Here is a 27464-nt window from a genome sequence, read left to right as displayed (position 1 = left end):
CAGGATGAGATCAGATTAGATTGGAGTAGAGAAAATTTATTCATTTATTTATTGTAGGTTGTAAAGAATTCTTGATTTGTTTTAGAATCATGAATTATTTTCATAAGAGGAGTTCAGTTTTCCAACCCGTGTCAATTTCCTTTTATTTATTGAGCTTCTAACTCACATTTCGGATTCGGGTTCGAGTTTTTGTTGTCGACCCGGGTCTGAGGCGTGACAAGTAGTAATACAAATTGGAAGTTACAGGCCTACAATCCCTAAGTTCTCGACATATATACTTGACCTTTTTTTATCTCAACCGTCGCATCTTGAAGTCTTATCATTTAAGGGTGCGTTTGTTACACCAGACTATCTTGGACTGGACTAGCTCTAGGGACTAAACTGGACTGACTTAGAATAGACTGAGTTAGACTAACTTAGTGAAACGTTTGGTACAGTATCAGACTAAGAAACGGGACTAACTTTTAATTCTAGTTCAATTCATAACCTTTCAATTAAATTAATAATTTTCCTTTATCTTTGCACAAAATTCTCCACAAATTTCTTGAAGATTTCAATATTCAAACAAGAACAAATTTTTGCAGAAGATAATCATGAAGCAAGGATCAAAAACATTGACAAACATTTCTATCATTGTCGTTCGCTGGAAACCTCAATCTTCAAATTGATGGAGAGATTAGCCAACCACGAAGCAAAGGTTAGCCAATCTTGAGTGGCATCTCTTCTGCGCAGGACAATCAGTTTCCCAGATTTTGTTCAGACAAGGAAATGGCAGGGCATTGTCGTATACACTCTTCAATAAAGAGTCAAGTAAAATTAGTTAGATGTTTGTTAAGTTTCTTATGTAAATAGATAGATTAGACAAGGATATAATTGTAATTGCAAGAGCAGTGTACTGTCTATATATACACTGCTGCATACTGTAAGATTATTACATTGAATCAATATATGAGAGATATTTAGAAACTGTGAGTCTTGGCTTTCTACATGGTACCATCGCCAAACCGCCTCACGACCTCTCTTCGATCCTGCAATTTTCTTTTTCGATCTTCCGCTCCTCTCTGATCGTCTTCTCCGACGTGATTGTTTGCGTCTGATTCAGATTCTTGCTTTCTTTTTCTTGCATCTTGATGGCGTCTCCCTCTGATTCTTCTTCTCCAATTGAGTCGGTGCCTCCTTCAAACCCTAATTCTTCTTCCCCAAATCTCAATACCTCAAATGTATCATTCTCTCACGATTCAGAACATTGGCAGTATGGTTCCGATCAAGCTCCGGCGATCCAATTATCTGCCGTGGCGGGCCTTGTTTGCTCTGATTCTTCGTCGCTACAAGCTTCTAGGGATTGTTGATGGCACTGAGCCCTGTCCCTCTCCCTTTCTTCCAGATCGCTCCATCAATCCACATTTTGAGCAATGGTATGAGAAAGATCAGAATCTGCTTATCTGGTTCAATTCGACGCTTTCTGAGGAAATCATTCCGTTCACCGTCGGTGTTTCCTCCGCTCGTGATCTCTGGCTCAAACTTGAGCAGCGTTTTGGTGGTGTCTCGGATGCACACATTCATCAATTGCGTTCGAAGCTTCAAAATATTCAGAAAGGCTCAATCCATGGCTGACTATCTTCAACAAATCAAGGAGATCTCCGATTCTCTCACTGCCGCTGGTGCCTCTGTCACCGATCGTGATCTCATTCCTGCGACTCTTGCCGGTCTCACTGATGATTTTGAATCTTTCACTGATTCTATCTTACTTCGTCTTTCTTCTACCTCGTTGGATGAATTACATGGCTTGTTGCTCACTAAGGAGTTATCCATGGAGCGTCGCAAGAAATCTTCCTCTTCTGAGCCTTTTCATGCATTCTCTGTGCAAAGTCAAGCGCCTCTCCTTCCTACACCACCACCACACGCTCTGGTTGCTCCATATCCTGGCGCATCACCACTTTAGAATTCTTTTCGGTATAATTCTACCAGAAGCTACACTCGTGGTTCTAACCGAGGCTTTTCCCGTGGTTCTAATCGCAACTACAATCGTGGTTCCAATCGTGGTAATTTCAACTCTGGTTTCAATCGAGGATCTTATAATTCTGGATTCAATCGTCCTGCTTCTTCTTCAGGTCACAAAACTTCTTGTCAAATTTGTGGTTCTACCAGTCATGAAGCTCTTGATTGCTTCGACCGAATGAATCCAGAAATCTCAGGCAAGTTTCCTCCAGCTAAACTTGTTGCCATGTGTGCTCATTATACTGCAAAGTCCTCCAATTCTTGGCTCATCGACTCGGGTGCTACCTCTCACATTACGAATGATATATCCAATATCCAATCTCCTACTCCCTATCATGGTGAAGACAAGGTGTACATCGGAAATGGTAAAGGTCTGTCTATAGATCATATTGGCACATCTATTTTACATACTCCTGCTCACTCTTTTAAACTGCACAATGTTCTTCATGTGCCTCAAATGCAGCATAGTCTTCTCTCTGCTTATCAGTTTATTAAAGATAATGATTGTTCTTTGACTCTTGATATTAATGGATCCTCTGTCAAGGATCGTTTTACGGGGAGGACGCTTTTGCGGGGCCAAGTTAAAGATGGATTCTTTCCGCTTCATGGTTCACCTGCTCTCTCCACTGTCTCTTCTTCTCCTACTGCCCTTGTAAGTACTTCTGCTAATGTTCGCATATGGCACAGCAGACTTGGTCATCCATCTTCTGCTATTTTTCGTAAAGTTTTGTCTACCAATAAAGTTGTTGTCCATGGCACATCCTCTCTGGCCTTCTTCTGCAAAGACTGTGCTTTAGCAAAGAATCACAAGCTTCCTTTTGGTTCTCCTCATTCTGTATCTACTACAAGTCTAGAACTGTTGCACTGTGATGTCTGGGGCCCATCTCCTGTTGTATCAGTGAGTGGCTATAGATATTACTTGCTTATTGTTGATGATTACAGCAAGTATAGCTGGTATTTTCCTTTAAAGTCCAAGTCCTCTGTATTTTCAACCTTTGTGGACTTCAAGTCCTATGTAGATAACACTATTGGTAATAAAATAAAGGTTGTTCGCTCTGATTCAGGGGGTGAGTTTACTAGTCATCAATTTCAGCATTTTCTTAAACTTCATGGCATTTTCCAACAATTTAGTTGTCCTCATACTCCTGAGCAGAATGGATGTGTTGAACGGAAACATCGTCATTTGGTTGAAACTGCTCGTACACTCTTGGTGCAATCTCAAGTGCCTCATAGGTTTTGGGTTGAAGCCTTTTCCACTGCTACTTATCTGATTAATCGACTTCCCCTTGGTGGTGTACTGCAATCCCCTTGGGAACTTCTCTTCGGCACTTCTCCAGATTATTCTCGGCTCAGAATTTTTGGTTGTTGTTGTTATCCATGGCTCAGGCCTTATACTACATCCAAGTTGGCCAGCAGAAGTACATCCTGTGTTTTCCTTGGGTATAGTCTTCAACACAAGGGGTATTGTTGTCTTGATCCAGTTACACAACGTGTCTATATCTCTCGGCATGTCCTTTTTGATGAGACTACCTTTCCATTTCAGAGTATATCTTCTGCTGTTCCTGGTGCATCTCATGTTCTTACTGATCCTTCTCCAGTGAATTCATCTGTCAATTTACAATTCACCATACCTGCTGCTCAATCTGGTTCATCTACAGTCCCTCAAGTGCATCTTCTTGCACCTGTTGATGTTCCCGTACCTCAAGTAAATCTTCCAGTAACTGTTGATGTTCCAGTACCTCCAGAGGATCTTCCCGTCACTCATGAGCCTTCTTCCGTCCCTAATACCCATCCTATGATCACTAGGTCTAAAGCTGGTATCTCTAAACCCAAGGCCTACTCAGCCACCAAACACCCTTTACCTGATACGGTTGATATTATCCCCACTACTTATCTTCAAGCCTCCAAACATGTCCATTGGAGGTCTGCTATGCAGGATGAAATCAATGCCCTGCAGTCCACTGGCACTTGGTCTCTCGTTCCTTTTACCTCCCAACAAAATATTGTTGGATGTAAATGGGTGTTTCGGGTCAAGAAACATCCTGATGGCACTATAGATCGATACAAAGCTCGGCTTGTGGCCAAAGGATTTCATCAGCAAGCTGGTTTGGATTACAAGGAAACATTCATTCCTGTTGCAAAGCCAGTCACCATTCGCATTCTTCTCTCTCTTGCAGTTCAACATGACTGGTTTCTCAGTCAATTGGATATCAGTAATGTTTTTCTGCACGGTGACCTTCAAGAAGATGTCTACATGCAGCAACCTCCTGGATTCAGTGATCCAACTTATCCCCATCATGTCTGCAAGCTTCGCAAATCCTTGTATGGCTTGAAGCAAGCCCCTCGGGCCTGGTTTGACAAATTATTTGCAGTCCTTAAGTCCTTGGGCTTCTATCAATCTCAATCTGATGCTTCTTTATTTGTGCTTCAAGACAGTGTTCCTGTTATTGTCTTGGTGTATGTTGATGACATACTTGTCACGGGTCCTAATACTGCAGCTTGTCAACGTTTCATTCAGAAACTCAGTATTGTTTTCCCTGTGAAGGATTTAGGCCCCTTGCATTATTTTTTGGGTCTTGAGGTTCAGCGATCTGCTGATGGTCTTTTCTTACATCAAAGCAAGTATATTTCTGACTTACTTCACAAGACCCGCATGGCTGGTGCTAAACCATGTCTCACTCCTCTTGGCTCTCATAAACTTGATCACACCGGTCCATTGTTGCATGATCCCACAGAATACAGATCTATTGTCGGTGCATTGCAATACCTAACTTGGACACGACCTGATTTATCTTTTGCTGTCAATCAAGTCTGTCAATTTATGCATGCTCCCCGAGAACCTCATCTTCAAGCAGCTAAACGTATTCTCCGATTCCTCAAAGCCACTGTGAGTCATGGTTTGTGGTTCAAGAAAGGTACTGTTAATCTTACTGCCTATTCTGATGCTGATTGGGTTGGCTGCCCTTTTGATCGCCGATCTACTAGTGGCTATTGCATATTTCTGGGATCTAATCTTATTAGCTGGAGTGCTAAGAAGCAACCTACGGTTGCTCGTTCATCAACTGAAGCCGAATACAGATCGTTAGCGCACACCGCTGCTGAGATCACATGGATTTGTAAAGTGTTCAAAGTTCTTGGCCTTCATCTTCCTCAAGTCCCTTCTCTCTGGTGTGACAATCTGTCTGCCATATCTCTTGCGTCTAATCCAGTCTTTCATGCTCGAACCAAGCATATTGAACTTGATTACCATTATATCCGAGAGTTGGTCCTTGCTAATCTTCTCAAAGTCAAGTATGTGTGTTCTCATGATCAGTTAGCTGATATTCATACTAAATCTCTGTCTAAATCCAGATTTCTGTATTTGCAATCCAAGCTTGCTCTTGGACCTTTCGATGCCTCCAAGTTCAGCTTGAGGGGGTGTAAAGAGTCAAGTAAAATTAGTTAGATGTTTGTTAAGTTTCTTATGTAAATAGATAGATTAGACAAGGATATAATTGTAATTGCAAGAGCAGTGTACTCTCTATATATACACTGCTGCATACTGTAAGATTATTACATTGAATCAATATATGAGAGATATTTAGAAACTGTGAGTCTTGGCTTTCTACATTCAACACCGATAGTGATTGCAAATACAGATCTGTGATTATTTTCCTCCAAATCAATTATTTTCTCCATTTTAGAGCATTCAAATACACTTAAGCGGTCGAGATTAAGGGCCGAAATCAACAACTTCACGAAGCTGCAAACAAAAAGAAGAACAAAAATTGAATTTAATATCCATTAAGATTTAGAATCCAGTCATTCAATTTATGTTTCTTCAAAGTTATAAACTTTTGATTGAATTTGTTTTGAATCAGAAAAAGAAGAAGAGGAGGTGGAAGAGATAACCTTGAGTCGAAGATAGGCTAGACTGGAGAACTCTTGTCTTTGCCGTCGATTGAGCAAGGCGAGGAGTCGAGCAGGACGACGCGAGAAATAGGTAGTCTTAGGAGTCCGCTGGTATTTGGGGACCTTCACTAAGACCAGCTAGCTTAGTCCATGCGAGTGAAGTTTTATCCCACTAAAGCTAGTCCCTTCCTTTAACAAACATGGGACTACGGTAATTCTTAGTACAGTCAAGTACAGTGAGATCTAGTAAAGGTAAACAAACACACCCTAAAAGTTAAAGTTCAGTTCTAATGATTAAGTTCAAATACAAAGCAAGATGTGAAAAGCAAAATCTCCACAAACTCAACCAACTTCTAAAATATCAAAACTCGTCCCCAAGTAATATAATGACAAATCATGTTCCCATATCCATGTCCTTTCTTTGTCCAACTTATTTCTCTAAACAGAGATTGTCCTTAAGCCGCTCAATTTGTAGCAAAATTTCAAAGCAAAATGTACATATGTTTGTGTACCTACAGACACAAATCAACTGAATAAAAGTTAGGGTAAATAACATTTTACCCTCTCAGGTTTGGGTTCGATTTCAATTCCTTACAACATCTTTAAAACATTTCACTTTCATACCTCACATACTATTTTATTTCAATATAATACGTCCATTACATTTTCCATCAATTGGTCCGTTAAGTGCTGACGTGGCTGCCAAAATTGTGCCATGTGGCAAAAAAAATATTTTTCTACATTAAAAATATTATAATATTAATCCTATTAAAAAAATATTAAAAAAAACCTAACCCACATCCCCTTCCTTCCCCCTCACCTCTCTGCAACTCCCATTTACAAAATCCACCACTCAGTCCGCGGTTCATCCCCATTGAAGCACTTCCATACCTAATTCTACCCACCAACCCATTTACAAAATCGCCACTCTGAAACCCTAATAACCTAGCCCCCCAAACCCGTAGAGCATTCTGCCCAGGCCGTTGAAAAAGTCAGAGTCGACGAAGAGGCTCCGGAGGTGGGTAGCGATAGCGGTGGAGCCGAAGTAAGTGGTGGGCTTGGGGGTGGAGGAGAAAGGGTTGGGTGGTTGGCCCCCGGATGAGTCGTCGGACTTGAGAAACATGGCGATGTTGTCGCTGCCGCTGCCATGTGGCAAGAGGTTGGGGAAGGCTAGGCAGAAGAGGTCGAGGTCGGAAGAGTCAAAGAAGAGGAAGTCGTCGAAGGTACTGATTTGTTTGAAGGTAGGGGGTTTGAAGAGGAGGAGGTCGTCGGAGGGGATGGAATGAGGGGGGTTTGGGTCCTAATTTGTTTAAAGGTACTGATTTTATTAGCAATCCATTAGGGTTTAATTCAAATGGATTTTGGTTTTTTTCCTTAAGGAAGAAGATATTAGAGTTATGGAGGTTTAGAAAGAGATGAAGAGAACTGAGAGGGAAGAAAATAGAATTGCAAAAGTCATAGTGATGCGGCAGTCGGACGGGAAAGAAGAGATGGGTAGGGGTGGGGTGAGATGGGGGTTTTGGGTTGCGGGGAAAGGGAAGGGGTCGAGGAAGAATTTCTGGTTTTTTTTTTAATTTTTATTAATAGGGTAAATTATTATAATATTTTAAATGCATAAATTTTTTTTTTTTTACCACGTGGCAGCCACGTCAACTTTTAACGGACCAATGGATGAAAAATCTAACGGATGTATTATATTGAAATAAAATATTACGTGAGATATATTTAAAGATGTTGTAAGGAATTGAAATCAACCTCAAACATGAAGGGGTAAAATGTAATTTACCCTAAAAGTTAAAAGATGACTTGATGATTAGAATGAAATTCTTTATATCAACGCTTAAAACCCAAATGCTATCAAACCAAGGGCAAGGGAATTATCAAAATGAGAAGAGTAAAGCAGACCTTTTGACAAAGAAAAAAATAAATAAATCAGACGTTGTTCTCCATATTATTGGCAAAGCTAGGACTTGTAGGGCAAATAAGTAATAGTAACCTGAAGAGAAAAAGTTTATCCCGAGTTTTTTGAATTCATTTGCACTATGACCATAGTTAAAAAATGGAGTGGGAGAAAAGAAAATGAGATTAAAAAAGAACACACATCAAAGAGATATAAAATATTTACACCAAAGATCTAAAGTAGATTAACAACAAATTTGTAATTACATCAAAGATACATACTCAAACAAATAAGGTTTTTTAGCCAAAATGGTCATTGAGATTTGCATAACACATCACTTTGGTCCCTGAGATTGAAAATCAATAGAAATGGTCTTTGAGATTGTCCACCATCCATTATTTTAGTCATTTAGTTAAAAACTCTGTTAAGTGTCCCAAAGCTCTTGGCCGAAAGTTTGGACAATTTTCAAAGCTTCGTAACTCAATTGTTTATTAACCAAATTCGACCCATAATATATCAAAATGAAGATGGCTGTAAAATAGCCTGAAAGGTGACTGGTCCGCGAGAAAATTGGAACTCATCGGAAACTAGATAAACTTTAAATGTTCATAACTTCTTCAATACTCAATGAAATCAAGTGATTCAAAAACAAAAATCATACTTCTCAATGAGACGAAGAGAATGGTATCTTTCTCGATGGCTAAATCACCGTGGTTTGGCCGAAAAACTGCTCGAAAGTGGCTATCTTTGACACACCCCGACCTAGGAAGGTCAAAGCATGCTGGCCATCACTGTGAGGTGACGTAACCATGAGGGTAAATAATGTGAAAAAGTGAATAAATTTAAACCTAAAGGTGCCTAAAACAAAAAACTGCACGGGTGAGCGGGATTGAACCCTTTTCACACGTGATGATAGAGCATAAGACAGTATAATGAATATGATAAGAGTTATACCACTGAAGGTAACCATCTCCTGAGATTTGCTAGAATCCTTGTAAATACGTAAGCACGGCTACTAAACCTCGAAGGGCGAAAAACAAAGTTGAGTGGGTCAGCAAAACAACATTTTGTAAAAACCTTTATTTTCGAATATACTAACCCCTCGTCGTAAAACAAGTATAGTTTCCTTAAAACATACTACGTAAGTATGTAAACAATAATACAACAACATTATTGTCACATCCCGACCCGGGGTGGATCATTTCTCGGGCTCGCTCCACCACCGTAGCACGATATTGTCCACTTTGGGCCCTGACCACGCCCTCACGGTTTTGTTTCTAGGAACTCACGAGCAACTTCCCAGTGGGTCACCCATCCTGGGAGTGCTCTGGCCCCTTTCTTGCTTAACTTTGGAGTTCTTACAGAACCCGAAACCAGTGAGCTCCCAAACGGCCTTATGCTAGGTAGGGATGAGAATATACATTTAAGGATCACTCTCCTGGGCGATGTGGGATGTTACAATCCACCCTCCTTAGGGGCCCGACGTCCTCGTCAGCACACTTCCAGTCAGGGATTGGCTCTATTACCATTTGTCACATCCCGTCCCGGGATGGATCACTTCCCGGGCTTGCTCCACCACCGTAGCACGATATTGTCCGCTTTGGGCCCTGACCACGCCCTCACGATTTTGTTTCTGGGAACTCACGAGCAACTTCCCAGTTGGTCACCCATCCTAGGAATGCTCTGACCCTCTTCTCAGTGGCTCTATTACCATTTGTCACATCCCGTCCCGGGATGGATCACTTCCCGGGCTCGCTCCACCACCGTAGCACGATATTGTCCCGGGCTCGCTCCACATCCCGTCCAGTGGGTCACCCATCCTAGGAATGCTCTGACCCTCTTCTCACTTAACTTCGGAGTTCCTACGGAACCCGAAGCCAGTGAGCTTCCAAAAGGCCTTGTGCTAGGTAGGGATGTGAATATACATTTAAGGATCACTCCCCTGGGCGATGTGGGATGTTACAATTATAACTAGAAATATGCCAAGTCATGATATATAAATGCCCCAGTAATAAAATCATGTGATAATCAAGTATAGCCAAGTGCTCATCCATCTAAGCTAACACACGAGTTCGAACAGATAATTTCTGACACGAATAAAACTAGGTGTAATCAATATGCTCTAGTACTACAATCAGGTGTAGACTGGTGCAGAAGCACGTCACATACAAGTCGGATTTCCTAATGCAATATACCCGACAGGACTGGCACCTAACTTGGATCCAAGGCGAGCGAATGGTGCGCTGTGAACATACACGTGAAGGACTAGCCCTGGCCCTGGGGTGAGTACTAACACCGGTGCAGCAAGATGAGCATGTACAGATATGTATGAATGTCATGACAGTAATATCCCAACCATATAGCAGCATTTATCACATTTAATGTCACCATAACAAATACTTGGCAATATAAGCGTAAAAGTGAAGTAACTACGCATTTAGGGAAACTATCAATATGTATAAGCATAAAATAAACTGCCCACTCACAGATACGCAGTCGAAACGAAGCCTCCTAGCCTTGCTTGACCTCGTACGTCCTCGGGGATACGTTTCCCCTATATGTGAAATAACTTATTAACCTAGTTTAATAACACATACACGGAAACTTAAATAAAACCTCCGTAGATTGCTCAAACATAGGGTTTGAATACATGAAATCGATCTACTCGACGTCACGGACACACACTTGTTGACCACACGTCAGCCGGAGGCCGGACGTGCCGTCACGCGCCGCCACAAGAGGCTGCACAACCTGCCACACGCTGCATGTGCCAATGGCATGTAGGTGGTCACGCGTTCACGTGCTTGCGAGTATGCATGTACTCGCCTTCTCCACGATTTTCTGCAATTTTTATGGATTTTGGGCCAATTTCCTGAGCCCCTAACGAGCTAGATTCTCATCCAAAAACACTTCTACAAAAGCCAAATTAAAGCTAGAAATGAGATGAATCAATCTATATTCACAGAAAGTTCAAATGTGGTCCGTGTCATCCAGGAATTTGGCCTGAAAGTGGCCAAATGGCCATGGTCAAACTTTTCCAGAATTTTGGGAATTTCTTCCCAACTTTCAGGGTTGTTTTCTAACTCGATAGTTAACCAAACTCAGTGATTCAAAAGCCATTTTGAAGTTAGGAATATAGAGAATAAGTCTATACCTATTAGAAATCCAGTCGAGGTCGAGGTTGGCCGGAAATCTAGTCTAAAAGTGGCCAAATGGCCACGGATCCTTGTTGGAAAAATTTCAGGATCTCTTCCTCCGAGTCAGTGGCGGATCCACAGTGGGGTCATTGGGGTCGCGCGACCCCTTGGAAGCCATGGAAGCAACCTTCGAGACCCCTTGGAGATGGTGGGGCGACCCCTGGTGCGACCCCGTTGCCGTTGGAGTCGTCGTTTTTCTGGGCAGGAGGACGAACGAAGAAGACGAAGGCGCTGTGCGCCAGTTTTGATTTTGAAAAAACCTGGGCAAAACGACGTCGTTTTGGCCCAGGAAATTTTTTTAAATGACCTGGCCAAAACGACGTCGTTTTGGGCCAGGCCGAAAAAAAAAAAAAAAAAAATTCCCACCGTGTCCCTCCCCATCCCAGCCCTTCCTACCCGATCCCTATACAATTAAAAGCCCCAAATTTTCATCCTTCAACCCTAACTCAATCCCCCCAAATCCTCAACTCCTCTCCTCCATAGCTGCTGCCGCCCCCAACGTGAACTCCATCTCCTCCCTCCTCTGCTGGCGGCTCCAACTCCATCTCCTCCCTCCTCTGCTGGCGGCTCCAACTCCATCTCCTCCCTTGGTTTTTATATTGTGATGTGAGTATTTATTTTGAATATTTTGTATATGTAGAATATATTTAATTAATTGAAATTCAATTCATATTTATCTTGTGAGTTTTTATTGTGAGTTTTTATTGATGGTTTGTTTATATTGATGATTTGTTTATATTGTGAGTTTTTATTGGTTTGTTTTTATTGATGGTTTGTTTATATTGTGATTTTTTATTTTCATTATTTTGTATATGTAGAATGCAAGATGAGATATTTAATTTAATTGAAAATCCAATTCATATTTATTTTGATTATGTTTATGGTTTGTTTATATTGTGAGTATTTATTTTGAATATTTTGTATATGTAGAATATATTTAATTTAATTGAAATTCAATTCATATTTATTTTGATTATATTGATGGTTTGTTTATATTGTGAGTTTTTATTTTCATTATTTTGTATATGTAGAAATTAGAATGCAAGATGAGATATTTAATTTAATTGAAAATCCAATTCATATTTATTTTGATTATGTTTATGGTTTGTTTATATTGTGAGTATTTATTTTGAATATTTTGTATATGTAGCAAGCATTATTATGGAACGGTTTTTTAAGAGAAAGTCATCATCGGGTTCGGGTAGTTCGAATAATGTTGATAGTTCAAATACTGTTGGTAGTTCAAGAACTCCAAGTTCAAGACAAAGTCAGTTAGATGATGTTTTGGGTAATCTTCAAGCGGATCCTGGATTAAGAACTCGAATAATAGATTATGACGCTAATATGAGAGATGAGGTCCGAAGATTATATCTACAAAAAGGACCTTGTCAACCTAGAGGTCATAATTTCCCAATAACTAATATGTCGGGAATTAATCGACGCTTCATTCCCCAATGGTTTGATGAGTTTGATTGGTTGGAGTATAGTGTATCTAAAGATGCGGCATTTTGTCTCTATTGCTATCTCTTTAAAACCAATTTTGAACAAGTGGGTAGTGAAGCTTTCACTGGAGATGGATTTAAGAATTGGAAGAAAGGGAGAGAAAGATTTAAGATGCATGTTGGACCGGTTGGGAGTGTTCATAATAAGGCTAGAGAAGCTGCTACAAATTTGATGAATCAAGCTACACATATTGAAACGGCAGTGAGCAAACACTCTGACCAAACTCGTAAGGCTTATCGCACATGCTTGATTGCTTCAATCAAGTGCACTAAGTTTTTATTGCGACAAGGTCTTCCTTTTCGTGGCCATGATGAAAGTGCCACTTCAAGCAATAGGGGAAATTACTTGGAGTTATTGCAATTCCTTGCAGATAATAATGATAAAGTTAGAGAAGTTGTGATGGAAAATGCTCCGGGGAATCTCAAATTACTAGCTCCTTCCATTCAAAAAGAAATTGTGAATTCATGTGCCCTTGAAACACTTGATGCTATCATGGATGGTCTAAAAGATAAATTCTTTTCAATATTGGTGGATGAAGCACGTGATGTGTCTGTGAAAGAGCAAATGGCTATGGTGTTGCGTTATGTGGATGACAACGGGCATGTAATTGAAAGATTTGTGGGTATCCAACATGTTACCGACACTACTTCAAGTTCACTAAAGGATGCTATTGACACATTGTTGTCTCGCTACGGTTTGAGCATTTCCAAGCTACGAGGACAAGGTTATGATGGTGCTAGCAATATGAGAGGTGAGTTGAATGGCCTTAAAACAAAGATATTGAGAGAACAACCTTGTGCATATTATGTTCATTGCTTTGCTCATCAACTTCAACTAGCTCTTGTTGCCGTAGCAAAGAATAATATAGACATTGCCTCTTTTTTTGCAACGGCTAATAATGTGGTTAATCATGTTGGAGCATCTTGTAAGCGGCGTGATTCACTTAGAGGGCAACTTCAAGAAGAGCTTGTGATAGCTTTTGAAAATGATTGTCTTATAACGGGGCGAGGCTTAAATCAAGAAACAAGTCTCAAACGTGCCGGTGACACACGATGGAACTCACACTATGGTACCTTGATTAGCATCATTTCTATGTTTTCATCCGTGGTTCATGTGCTTCAAATGGTTATTGATGATAATCCCAATGAAAGTGCGGGTGAAGCAAATACGTTAATGAGAGTGATACTTACTTTTGAGTTTGTGTTTCACCTTTTCTTGATGAAAGTCATATTGGGACTCACAAATGATTTGTCACAAGCATTGCAAAGGAAAGATCAAGAAATTGTGAATGCAATGGCTTTAGTGAAATCATGCAAGGAAAAGCTATATTGGATGAGGAATAATGGGTTCGATGCATTGGTTGATGAAGTATCTTCTTTTTGTGAAAAACATCATATTGATGTTCCTAACATGGAAGAGGCATTTATACTTCCAGGGAGGTCAAGGCGTTATGCTCCAATAAAGACAAATCGTCATCATTATCGTGTGGAGCTCTTTATTTATATCATTGATGAGCAAATTACGGAGTTAGAGGATCGCTTTAATGAGGTAAATACCGAGTTGCTTATTTGTATGGCATGTTTGAGTCTGAAAGATTCATTTGTAGCTTTTGATAAACCAAAGTTACTTCGTCTTGCTCAATTTTATCCTCAAGACTTTTCGGATGAAGATCGTTTGGCACTTGAAGATCAACTTGAGATTTATATTCATTATGTGTGTTCCAGTAGTGATTTCTCTCAATTGGAAGGGATTGGTGATCTTGCAAAAAAAATGGTGGAGACAAGGATGCATCAAGTATTCAATTATGTATATTTGCTCATTACATTGTCTTTAGTTTTACCAGTTGCAACTGCTTCAGTGGAGAGAGCATTTTCTGTCATGAATATTGTTAAGGGTCCACTTAGGAACAAAATGGGAGATCAATGGTTGAGTGATAGCTTGCTTGTTTATATTGAGAGAGATATTTTTGCTTGTATTGAAAATGAAGCTATAATGCTTCGTTTTCAAAATATGAAACCTCGTCGTGAACAATTATAGTTTGTAATATTGTTTCCATTATGAATTATGAATGAAAGTACTATGATTTCATTTTCAATATGTTTTTCCATCCTAAATTTTTATTTGAACTTTTACACTGCGACCCCTTGGGGTAAGATTCCTGGATCCGCCACTGCTCCGAGTCATTTCAATGTTGACCTTCCACTAAGATGTTTGAAATGAGTCACATATCCATAATTTCAATGAGAGGAATTCAAAACCAATGTCCAGAGACCTTACCTTAGTTGAACTCGATAAGAACTCTTCGGAGAAAATGATGAACAGTTGCAGTGACCACTATGCAGTGCAAGCTCCACGCTTGGGTTTGAAGTTCACGACCTGAGCTTATAGAGATAGGATGGGATAAAGCACAATGGTGGTCTGATTACCTAACTCGTCGAAGAAGTCGAGTGGTCGTGACTGGGGTTAGTGCATGGCCTTTCGGCCTCTCTGCTTGTGCAGAGAAAATAGAGAGGTTTTCAGAAGGAATGAAGAGGAAAATGGAGAGAATGAAGTCAGTTTCTGATTGGTGCCAAATTTGAGGGAAAAGAAAGTGATTGGTCAAGAGGGTTTTAGGGAGAAAGGAAATGATGAAAGGGATTGGTGGAAAATAAAATTTATTTGTTAGGAAGAAGGGGACACGGATCCACCAATCAAGGGAAGAATTTGATTTCAGATTTTTAACAATTTTTAATGTAAAAGATATGCTTCCTTACAGTGTTTCCGACACTGCTAATTTGTACGCGCATGTACAAAAGTACTCGTGATTACGTACTTTAAAGAAACGTAATTTTTTCGTTATAGATCCGTTTCGGGTCTAACTCGCGTCCACGCGTTCATAGCGACGACTACTAATTTAGTACGAAACCATGAAAATGAAACTGAAAGCCGAAAATCACGTCCACGTCACATTCCACTTTTGTCCAAAAGGGGTAAAATCGTCAGTTCACACCAATGGGAAAAGAAATTACAGTGAAAAGTAGGAATGGGTCGTCACAATCTTGGTCTCAAGTTAGCCACTTTCGAGCCGTTTTCCGCATCAATCGTCAAGTTGGTCAATTTTCTTGAAGAGTACACTGCAATTGTAATATCAACCAGTCATCTTTACTTACAGGTGAAGAATGAAATGAATAAAAAAAATATTTGAAAGTTACAAACATATTTGGTTAAATATCTTTACTATTAGTAATATATATTGCTTTCCGACTAAGAAGACGTCCATCGTTATATAAGGGGAGCACACCAACCATAATTTCATCTCTATTTTTCCTAACACACAGATTAAATATCATTAGCTAGCATAAAGAGAAAAATTACCAGATTGAGGAGACAGGGATTCTTTCATTGATCTAAAAAAAAGCCCTTCTGGATTAATTAATCTAAAAATATGACTTTAACCCCTAAAACTTAATTTTCTCTACATAAAACCCGAGATAAGTTTTTTTTCTTGAATAAAACCATTGACTATATTCCACATCAGCAAATTCATTAATTATGTTTGACTTCACACATTAAAAAAATTTCGGATGCCTAAACTACCCCTATTTGAATATTTTTATTTTTTTATAAACCCTATTTGAATGTTTGATGTACATAATTAATGCCATGCGGATGGATGGTAAGGGAGAATTAATGATTTTACAAAAAAACAAAAAAACAATAATGTTATAAATTCATTGCCTAATATATAATAACATAAAACATGTCCAATATATGTTACTATACATGCTTAATTAAGTCAATAAAATTATATTTTACATATTAATGTAGGTAAATTATTTCTCTCTCTCTCTCTCTCTCTCTCTCACACACACACACACACACTCACACACATATATATATATATACCTAATATATGTAAAATTCATGCAAAATAATTTACCTACAAAAAAAAAACATTTGATTCAAACAGTGCACCTACTATTAAAATTTTAAAATGTTAGATTGCTTAAAAAAAAAGAAAAATAATATACCCAGTATATGTAAAATACATGAAAAATAATTTACCTACATAATAACAAACCCATATATGCAAAATAAAGTACCTATTATTTAATTTTTACGAAAATTGTGAAACTATTGTGTAATTTAAAAAAAAATTACATATTGTTTATTTTTTTATGAAAATAAGGTAACTATTGTTTAGTTTTTACAAGAAACAATGTATCTACTAGTTTATTTTTGTTTATACCATATTCAGGGTCTCCGTATTTAGATCTCATACAAATACACAGGGGACTTAAATGTAATTATGTAATAAAGGAAGGGGCAAATATGTAATAAGTGAGGAGCCCTTATTCTATAAAAGGACTCCTCACCCTCACAATAGAGGGATGCCAATTCCTAGGCCCTCTAACCCTCAGAAACTCTCTCATCCTCAATACTCTCAGAAATACATAATCAGTGTGGACGTAGCCCAAACCTTGGGGTGAACCACGATACATCTTGTGTTCTTTACATTTCATGTAGATTCACGGTCGGATTTACGTTGTTCCAAGACCTCCGGTTTTGTGCATCAACATTTGGCGCCGTCTGTGGGAAACGATACGAAAAGTTATGTCGGTTCTCTTTCATTTTTCACCTCTATCATGAATCTGCAAACAACTTCTAGTACGATCAAATACAATTCAACCCCAGTTTCTTCTAGTTTTCCGTCTAAACACCTCCATTAAACACATCTCTCTTTCTCTCCCTCGATTTTCGTGTTCCATTTCAACTTTTGTTAAAGCCCACTATCTTTCTCTCATTCCAAGAACTCTCTCCCAACTGGAGAGAAGAAAGAAAAAAAAAGCTTAATTTAAGCACTTTGAGATCTGGGATTTTTTAAAAAATAAGGAGCAAATGAAGGAAAAAGCAATAGGGCTGAATCTGTGTTTACATCTTCCCAAAACACTAGAGGATTCATCATCCTCCTTTATGGACTCAGCTAAGAGGTTGTCGGCGACGAGAGGCTGCCCTGCTTTCACATGCCAATTGGGCCAAATACGGTGTGAAGCACCGGCGCCGAAGATCCCCCCCGCTAGAGAACCGATGGTCCCTGAGGGCCACATCCCGATCTACGTCGGCGACGAGATTGAGCAGTTCGTGGTCAGCGCTGAGCTCCTGAACCACCCAGTCTTTGTCGAACTCCTTAACAAATCGGTGCTGAGCATTCGTCAAAATCGAGATCTCTATCTCTCTCGCATCTCTCAAAAGCTTTTTCTTCTACTGCTTCTTCTTCTACCATGTCAAATGAGAGGAAAAATCCTTACCAGTACGATCCTTTCGACTACAACCACCATGAGATCAACAAGTCAAGCTTTCCATTCTTCAACTATGGCAATTCCTCCACATACCAAAACCAACCAGATGACCCACAAACCCTAAATGGGTTTGAATCTTATCATCATAATCCGTTCATGAGCTTCATCGACTGCCTACACGGATCATTGGACTACAACACCCTCTTGAAAGCTTTCGACATGTCTTGTTCTTCATTCGAAGTCATTTCTCCACCGTTGGATCATGATAACAACTCAAACAAGCAGCCGGCAGCAGCAGGTGTACAAGATCACTCAGTAGAGACTACTAGTACCACTAAAAACCCTTTCACACCAAATTATTCTTCAATATTTTCTTCATCTAATGAAGCTGCTGGTGCTGCTGGTGATGATCAAGTTTTAGATGAAGATTCATATCATAAGAGAAAGAAAGATAAACAGCCAAAATTAGGGTATGATGGAGATCATGAAGACAAGTCAAAGAAAGGTTGTAGCTCTCTTTTGCTATGATGGTGTCTGAAGGATTCTGTTGGGGACGGGCAACCCACTGCTTGACATCTCTGCCGTCGTCGACGAGGAATTCATACAAAAGGTTTGGAGCAGCACAGGGCCTAAAAGGGCGAGGTCTCTTAGCATTCGTCAAGATCGAGATCTCTATCTCTCTCTCTCCACACCACTGTCCCTTACCTCTTGCCCTCCGCCTCCTCGAGGCTGTCCACTTCCACATCGCCGCTACAGGCCACACCAACAATGAGCTTCAAGGTCGGAGTTTTCAACAGTGGTGTTTGTTCACAGTCAACAGTGGCGTTTATTCTGCAATGACTCAAAGTTCAGTGTGCGTACCCTCTGAGTTTTCAATCAATTTTAGGAATGATCACAGTCAACAGTGGCGTTTGTTCTGCACTGGCTAAAGGGAGGCTTTACTTTTGAAAACCCCGAGAGTCACGAGGATGCTAAAGTTGGCGAATCCAATGCCACTTTAGAAAAAGAAGTCACGGATTCAGCTTCAACGGCAGTAACCAGTCAAACCCAACTCAGAGGGGGTGGGCAACAAAAGCAGAAAGCAAAAGATGTCAAAGAAATTGAGTGGGAGAAACAAAAGCAGAAAAGAAGAAAGCAAAAGCTAAGCATATTATTATGATTCCTTTTGTCTACCAAGTGAAGAGAAGAGACAAAGAGGTGCAGTGGAAAACAGGAAAAGAGAAAGCAAAAGAGAAAGCAAAAGCAGAAAGCGAAAGCAAAAAGAGAAAAGTAAAAGCAAGGAATAAACACCCCATCAGAATGATGTGAGGGCAAAGCCCAAAATAAATGGGTTGGAATGTTGTGTAGAAGGCAAAAGCCCAAAAGCCCAAAATAGCTCCAACCAGACGATCAAAAGTACGCCCAGTACTCTGCAATTATTCGGCAACCTGCAGATATTACCACCAACCAGGTGATCAAAAGTACGCCCAGTACTCCACAATTATTCAGCAACCCGCCGCTATTACCATCAACCAGGTGATCAAAAGCACGCCCAGTACTCCAAAATTATTCGGCAACCTGCCGCTATTACCACTAACCAGGTGATCAAAAGTACGCCCAATACTCCACAATTATTCGGCAACATGCTGCTATTACCACCAACCAGGTGATCAAAAGTACACCCAGTACTCCACAATTATTCGGCAACCTGCTGCTATTACCACCAACCAGGTGATGAAATGTACAACCCGTACTCTCCTTCATGCCACCAACCAGGTGATCAAAAGTACGCCTAGTACTCTAAATTATACATGAGCATTACTCATGTCATTCATACATAAACATTCATGAGCATCACTCATGACAATCATACATAAACATTCATGACCATTATTCATGTCAACATTCATGAGCATCACTCATGACTACATCCATGAGCATCACTTATGTCAATCAGCTTCAAAAGCTTCATTTACAGAGCTCTAGCTTCAAAAACGTCATTTACAGAGCTCTAGCTTCAAAGCTTCACTTGCAAAGCTTCACCTACAAAGCTTTAGTGCAGGGTATACAAATACCACATCCGAACAACCGCCACTTCGGCCCATACATGGATTCAATTTGAAGTCTCCAGCCAACATACTCTATTGACCGAAGACTTAGGGGACTACATTATGTACCATATATTGGGCCTCAACTAGGCCTCATGAAAAATACTTTGGGGACTTAGCCCATTATTTATGTATTAAGGAGCGAGCTCTTATTCTATAAAAGGGATTATTTTATAAAATGGACTCCCTCACCTTCATTAGAGAGCAACGCCGCCATCTGAGCAACCGCCTCACCGCGACCATCACTCCTAGCCCATCAATTATGTACTGAGGAGCGAGCTCTTATTTTATAAAAAAAAGACTCCCTCACCTTCATTAGAGAGCAACGCCGCCAGCTGAGCAACCACCTCGCCGCCAACATCACTCCTAGCCCATCACTTATGTATTAAGGAGCGAGCCTTTATTCTATAAAAGGGACTCCCTCACCATCATTAGAGAGCAACGCCGCCAGCTGAGCAACCACATCGCCGCGAGCATCACTCCTAACCCATCACTTATGTATTGAAGAGCGAGCCTTTATTCTATAAAAGGGACTCCCTCACTATCATTAGAGAGCATCGCCGCCAGCTGAGCAATCGCCTCGCCGTGAACATCACTCCTAACCCATCACTTATGTATTGAGGAGTGAGCCCTTATTCTATAAAAGGGACTCCCTCACCTTCGACGCCACAAGCCGAACCAACCAAGGCAACATAAGCCACGAGCCGAGCAGCCTCGCAGCATGTGCTACTTCTAGTTGAACATCATTTTAGATTAAGCACCGCCTCATATCAAGCATCAGTTCAAGACAACAATTAGTTACTTCGACCCACACATGGACTGAATTGCAAGTCTTCAGCCAAAAGACTTTCTTGACTGAAGACTTGGGGGACTACTGTTTATACCATATTTAGGGCCTCCGTATTTAGATCTTGTACAAATACGCATGAGACTTAAATGTAATTATGTAATAAAGGAAAGGGCAAATATGTAATAAGTGAGGAGCCCTTATTCTATAAAAGGACTAATCACCCTCACAATAGGGGAAGGCCAATTCCTAAGCCCTTTAACCCTTAGAAACTCTCTCATCCTCAATACTCTCATAAATACATAATTAGTGTGGACGTAACCCAAACATTGGGGAGAACCACGATACATCTTGTGTTCTTTACATTTCATGCAAATTCACGGTCGGATTTACGTTATTCCAAGACCTTAGGTTTTGTGCATCAACAATTTTTACCCTTTTTTTTTTAATTTTCACAAGTTAATGTATCTACTTGTTCAATAGAATGTATATTGAACTAATTAGATTTGGATTAGGCGATTTCACATAAAAGAAGAAAAGAGCTTCCTTTTTTTTTTAAATTAAAAGCAAAAAAAAACTTAAACTAATTGAATGTTGTTGACAAACAAAAGACAATATATTAAAAGTCTACAAAAAAAACCATAATTGTCACAACCCGTCCCAAATTTATATTTATCAACGGCGTGAATTGACAAGAATACCCTTGGACGTTAATTTGTATTGTGTGATTTAAGTTGGATTTGGACCCATTTATTATTTTTCCCTAAGTTTTTGGACCCAATTAGAAGTAAGGGAATTATTGGTTTTTGATTGGTGGCTTTGGACCACACACATACCTTCTCTCTCTCTCCCGTGGACTTCTCTCTCTCTTCATCTTGGCATTTTCGTATGGGCAATCCAGGAACCATTTCAAACCTTGCAGATCGAAACCAAGGTAAGCATTTTCATGTTCTTTATGACCTTAGGAGTCCATTGGTACAAGTTTTAGAACCTGAAACCTTCGAAAACCCCGTGAAACCTAACCCTCGAATTGTGCATTGTTCATGCACACATAAGTATCTTGTTTTCAGGGAATTCTAAGCTCATAGGAAGCTTATTGAGGTTGTTGATGCACAAAATCGGAGGTCTTGGAACAACGTAAATCCGACCGTGAATCTACAAGTAATGTAAATAACACAAGATGTATCGTGGTTCACCCCAAGGTTTGGGCTACATCCACACTGATTATGTATTTCTCTGAGAGGTGAGGAGAGAACCTTTGAATATGAGAGGGGATGGGAGAGAGGATGAGAAGGCCTAAGAATTGGCCTCCCCTAATTGTGAGGGTGAGGGGTCATTTTATAGAATAAGTGCTCCTCACTTATTACATATTTGCCCCATTCCTTTATTACATAATTACATTTAAGTCCCCTGAGTATTTATACGAGATCTAAATACGGAGGCCCTAAATATGGTATAAACAGTAGTCCCCCAAGTCTTCAATCAAGAGAGTTTTTTTGGCTAGAGACTTGAAATTCAGTCCATGTGTGGGCCGAATTAACTAGATGTTGCCTTGAACTGATGCTTGATATGAGGTGGTGCTCAATCTGAAATGATGCTCAACTAGAAATAGCACATGTTGCGAGGCTGCTCGACTCGTGGCTTATGTTGCCTTGGTTGGCTCGGCTTGTAGCGGTTGAAGGTGAGGGAGTCCATTTTTATAGAATAAGGGCTCGCTCTTCAATACATGAATGATGGGCTAGAGTTGATGCTCGCGGCGAGGCGGTTGCTCAGTAGGCGGCGATGCTCTCTAATGAAAGTGAGGGAGTCCCTTTTATAAAATAAGGGCTCGCTCCTCAGTACATGAATAATGGGCTAGAGTTGATGTTCTCTAATGATGGTGAGGGGGTCCCTTTTATAGGATAAGGGCTCGCTCCTCAATACATAAGTGATGGGTGTTCTCTAATGAAAGTGAGAGAGTCATTTTTATAGGATAAGGGCTCGTTTCTCAATACATAAGTGATGGGTGTTCTCTAATGAAAGTGAAGGAGTCCATTTTATAGAATAAGGGCTCGCTCCTCAGTACATAAATAATGGGCTAAGTCCCCCAAGTATTTTTCATAAGGCCCAGGCCCAGTTGAGGCCCAATATATGGTGTATAGTGTAGTCCCCCAAGTCTTCGGTCAATAGAGTATGTTGGCTGGAGACTTCAAATTGAATCCATGTATGGGCTGAAGTGGCAGTTGTTCGAAGGTGGTATTTGTATACCCTGTATTGAAGCTTTGTAGGTAAAGCTTTGTAAGTGAAGCTTTAAAGCTGGAGCTCTGTAAATGAAGCTTTTGAAGCTAGAGCTTTGTAAATGAAGCTTTTGAAGCTAGAGCTCTGTAAATGAGGCTTTTGAAGCTAGAGCTTTTGTAAACGAAGCTTTTGAAGCTGATTGACATGAGTGATGCTCATGAATGTTTATATTGATTGGCATGAGTAAGGCTCATGGATGTTGTCATGAGTGATGCTCATGAATGTTAACATGAGTGATGCTCATGAATGTTGACATTAATGATGGTCATGAATGTTTATGTATGATTGTCATGAGTGATGCTCATGAATGTTTATGTATGAATGACATGAGTAATGCTCATGTATAATTTGGAGTACTGGGCGTACTTTTAATCACCTGGTTGGTGGCATAAAGGAGAGTACGGGTTGTACATTTCATCACCTGGTTGGTGGCATGAATGGCTAGTTGCCAAATGATATTAGAGTATGGGTTGTACATTTCATCACCTATCACCTGGTTGGTGGAATGAATGGCTAGTTGCCAAATGATATTGGAGTACGGGTTGTACATTTCATCACCTGGTTGGTGGTAATAGCGGCAGGTTGCCGAATAATTTTGGAGTACTGGGCATACTTTTGATCACCTGGTTGGTGGTAATAACGGCGGGTTGCCTAATAATTTTGGAGTACTGGGCGTACTTTTAATCACTTGGTTGGTGATAATAGAGGGCCTGGCTCTTTTAGGCATATGGGCATTCACACTCTACACAACATTGCAGCCCATTATTTTGGGCTTGCCATTTTTTTTTTTAACCTCTAATGGGGTTTATACAGATGTCTCCGAAAGATAAGAAAAATAAATTATATCATTTAAAGTAAGGAAAGTAAATCACTTCATTCTGGCGGGGTGTTTATTCCTTGCTTTTGCAGTGTCCCCATGTGCCTCCCTTTTGCTTTCTGGTTTTACTTTCTATTTTTCTTTCTGCTTTTCTTGACATCCCCGCTCTAATAGAACTCATTGGTGACAGCTTGCTCCTCCCTCTTTTTCCTTTTGTCGATCCCTTTTTTCACCGCACCTTTCTCTTTTACTTTTTTTCTTTTCTCTTTCCCCTGCATCTCTGATTGCTTTGAGTATGGGGTCGACCTTCTCGAGTACTTTCTCACCATTTTCGTTGTCGGTGGTATTATCCTGCTCATTCTTTTTCTTTTGGCAGATGGCAGACAAAAGGAAAAAAATAGAATTGATAATAGGAACTTATCTTCTTCCTGGTTTCCCTGCATGTTGTGGAGCCATGTCTTTGATGCAATACGCCATCAGTATCGTGAGCTACGTCTTTCAGTTTCTTTACCCGGTCCTCCACCGGAAAAGTGTAGAGAATTTCTAACACCTTTGCAGGATCCATACTCGCGCAATAAAGGGAGATTAGAGAGAGGAATGCAGAAAACGGTGAAACAGAGTGACTTCTGGTGGCGGATACTTGGGAAGAAAACGAAGGGGCAGTGGAACTCAGTCGCAAGATGAAGATAGAGGGGCGGAGGGCAGCTGACTAAAGACGGTGAGATGCAGTGTGTAGGAAACATTATTGGCGTCTCTTGATGAACATCTTCAATCGATATAGCTGTCGTCATCTTGGCTTTTGAAATTATCTTAACAGCCACAGCCTAGTCCTTGAGCTCACCATTTTTTCCCCTACCAGAGCAAGTATGACCAAAATGCCCTCGCTTTGCCTCTTTCCCGAGCTTGTACTTGGCTCTGAAATTCTTCCAGTACCTGAAACTTTTGTCTAGCGACTACTCCGACTCTGCCCCACCCTCCTCCGAAATCGGACTCTCCTTCGACTTCCTAAAACGCTTCACTAGCGACGCCTTTATGTGCTTCGCCAGAAACAGAGACGCGAACTTCCACATGAAAACCTACCCGGAGTCGACGACCTCGTCGGAGACGGTGACACTCCATCGGGCAACGGTCTAACCGATACACCGTGTGGGTAGGGGCTCGGTCACGGGCTAGGGTTCGATGACCTGGCCGGTGTGTTTTTTACGCTGACAGCCCCGTTCTGCCCGGCCTGAGACGGCGTCGTTTGAGGTTGGTGAACAGAGATAATGATTGTACAGTGCCACATTATTGGCTGGAGACGACGTCGTTTTTTACAAACTCCATAACTTAAATGCCACATTATTGTCTATTCCAATGCCACTCCCAAGGTAGCCGTGCCGCCATTATTGTCTATTCCAGTGCCATTCCCGATAGAGCTTATTCCAAACACTGATGCTGGAGAGCCTGGAGTTGTGATGCCGATGCCGGTGGTTGGTGTGCCCATGGTTGGAGTTGTGCCCGTGGTTGGGGTGGTGGGTGTGCTTGCGGTTGGCGTGTCAGTTCCTGCTTGACTGGAACTTGCAAGATAAACACAAGTCGAACTTGCAGTACTGTGAGCAGTTTGACTCTGAGTAGCAGCACCTGCAAAATCACAGCTCTGCGCAGTTTGACCCTTCCTCTGGAAATAACTGTTGACAGCATAACTGCAGTGATCTTTGACGGTGTTGGGTTGGTAACATGCACCGTTTTGGTTGATTGGACTGCAATCAGCTCCAGCTCCGCAGGCATAGTCCAGTGCCTTTTAAAGTGTTGCATCACCGACTTCATCTTTGCATACGCAATAAGTAGCACTCGAGTGGCCAGTGAAGGCTAATAAGATCACAACATACAGTAAAGCAGCCATGATTGATGCAGGATTGTAGAGAGAGAGCTGGTTGAACAACAGAAGAAATAAAGAAGGTGGGGGAGAGAGAGTGTGTGTGTCTCTTGGTTTTGCAGATCCATGGTGGACGGTGGTGAGGTTGTCACGGTGGTGAGATGAAAAATTAAGAGAGAACCGACACAGCTTTTCGTGTCGATTCCCACAGGGTTGTCACGGTGGTGAGATGAAAAATTAAGAGATAACCGACACAGCTTTTCGTGTCGATTCCCACAGACGGCGCCAAATGTTAATGCACAAAACCGAAGGTCTTGGACCAACGTAAATCCGACCGTGAATCTGCAAGTAATGTAAATAACACAAGATGTATCGTGGTTCACCCCAAGGTTTGGGCTACGTCCACACTGATTATGTATTTCTCTGAGAGGTGAGGAGAGAACCTCTGAATATGAGAGGGGATGGGAGAGAGGATGAGAAGGCCTAAGAATTGGCCTCCCCTAATTGTGAGGGTGAAGGGTCCTTTTATAGAATAAGGGCTCCTCACTTATTACATATTTACCCCTTCATTTATTACATAATTACATTTAAGTCCCCTGAGTATTTGTACGAGATCTAAATACGGAGGCCCTAAATATGGTATAAACAGAGGTCCTCACGAATCTCGGGGTAGTTCATTTGAAGAATTTGGACGTCGGGATCACAGGAAACGAAGAGTTACAGGTTTGGTCGGAATTTCGAAGCTTCCCCGATGTGATTTCGTGAGATTTGAAGCTTCAAATAGGTATAATGTCATTCTTCTCACTCTAAGCTTTCATTTGGTTCAAATTTCATGAAAAATGGTTAAGAAACAAGTGAGAATAGTGAATTTAAAGTTTTACCCAGTTTTCCGGCGACCGGCGACTCACCGGGGACGAATACGAAATATTCCGTCAGTTTGGACGGAATATTCTCACGGCGTCAGTTAGATTAGATGGATTCCATTGGATTTTAACGGAATATTCTGAGGAATATTCATAACGGCAGTCAGGGAATCCGTAGGATTCCCTGCCAGATTCCCTGCACGTGGTGGCGCATCTTGCCGTGCACCCGCCAGCGCGTGGCGGCGCGTGGGAGGTCCAAAAATATTTCTAAAAATATGGGGATGATCCTGAGGTTGTGTATATCACTGTGGTACATTCATATACCCATTTTGAGCAATGTATGAGAAGTTATTAGCTAGTTTTGCCTATATGCTTTAAAATAACGTTTTTATAGTTAATTCGCATATAGGTGAGACTTATCCTGAGGACGAGTGTATCCACGGGCGACTTGGGGGCTACGACCCTTCGACATATCAGTGAGTGGGCTTTTGGTTTTCAGTATATATTTATATACTTGATATATTTCTAAAAAATGCATTTAAATGAAAGTATGCCTTGAATTTCCATGCCAAATGCCTTTATATTTTTGTTATGCTTTTAGTGGTTGCATATATATATAAATGTGGTGTTGTGGAGGCACAGGTAAGTTCAGGTAAGTTATGTTTGAGTATGTGAACTACGAATGACTTGATCCTTATTCAGGGTACGTAAGCAGTCTAACGAAACGTTAGATGCAGTCATACATTAATTGAGACAGAGGCCTTAGTTGTGAATGGAATGATTATAAATGCATTGATGAACATTGAGCTCATAACCTGCACTCGGGTGATTGCGATTTAACCAGAGAAAGCTAGCACAGGCCTGTATATTATGTCACCTCCCGCACCATATACTCACATTGGATCCAAATAGGTGCACAGTCTTGTCGTACAGACCACTATAGGTGATTCCGACTCGTAGGTGACTAACGTATTATCGCACAGCTAGCATTGAGAGAGTAAAATTGAGCA

General features: G+C 40.7%; 2 protein-coding genes, 1 long non-coding RNA gene and 1 pseudogene across 6 annotated transcripts; 2 read left to right on the top strand and 2 right to left on the bottom strand.

Moving 5' to 3' along the window:
- Positions 1-462: 462 nt before the first annotated feature.
- LOC126591337 (uncharacterized) lies at positions 463-11052 on the bottom strand. Of its 4 annotated transcripts, none has more exons than XR_007612347.1 (5): positions 10944-11052; positions 10276-10701; positions 5890-6401; positions 5607-5740; positions 463-793 (listed from the first exon to the last, which is right to left on the bottom strand). It is a non-coding gene; the product is annotated as an uncharacterized LOC126591337 (long non-coding RNA). The 4 variants fall into 4 exon arrangements; XR_007612351.1 differs by having other exon boundaries at positions 5890-6078; XR_007612350.1 differs by having other exon boundaries at positions 10276-10343; positions 10944-11046.
- Positions 11053-11321: 269 nt separating this feature from the next.
- Positions 11322-13951, top strand: LOC126590512 (uncharacterized). The gene is made up of 3 exons (XM_050255950.1): positions 11322-11592; positions 12137-13668; positions 13925-13951. The coding sequence occupies exons 2-3, from the start codon at positions 12148-12150 to the stop codon at positions 13949-13951; spliced, it is 1548 nt and encodes a 515-aa protein (XP_050111907.1). The 5' UTR covers positions 11322-11592; positions 12137-12147.
- A 3799-nt stretch (positions 13952-17750) lies between these two features.
- On the top strand, positions 17751-18296 carry LOC126590511 (uncharacterized). The gene has a single exon (XM_050255949.1). It carries the CDS (start codon positions 17751-17753, stop codon positions 18294-18296), a length of 546 nt encoding a protein of 181 aa, XP_050111906.1.
- Positions 18297-25081: 6785 nt separating this feature from the next.
- On the bottom strand, positions 25082-25664 carry LOC126590510 (PLASMODESMATA CALLOSE-BINDING PROTEIN 3-like; annotated as a pseudogene).
- Positions 25665-27464: the final 1800 nt, after the last annotated feature.

The sequence above is a fragment of the Malus sylvestris genome, chromosome 11, assembly GCF_916048215.2.
Source record: "Malus sylvestris chromosome 11, drMalSylv7.2, whole genome shotgun sequence".
Classification (NCBI taxonomy): Eukaryota; Viridiplantae; Streptophyta; class Magnoliopsida; order Rosales; family Rosaceae; genus Malus; species Malus sylvestris.
The sequence above is the reverse complement of the archived record's forward strand: the minus strand, read 5'-3'. Positions and strand labels throughout refer to the sequence as shown.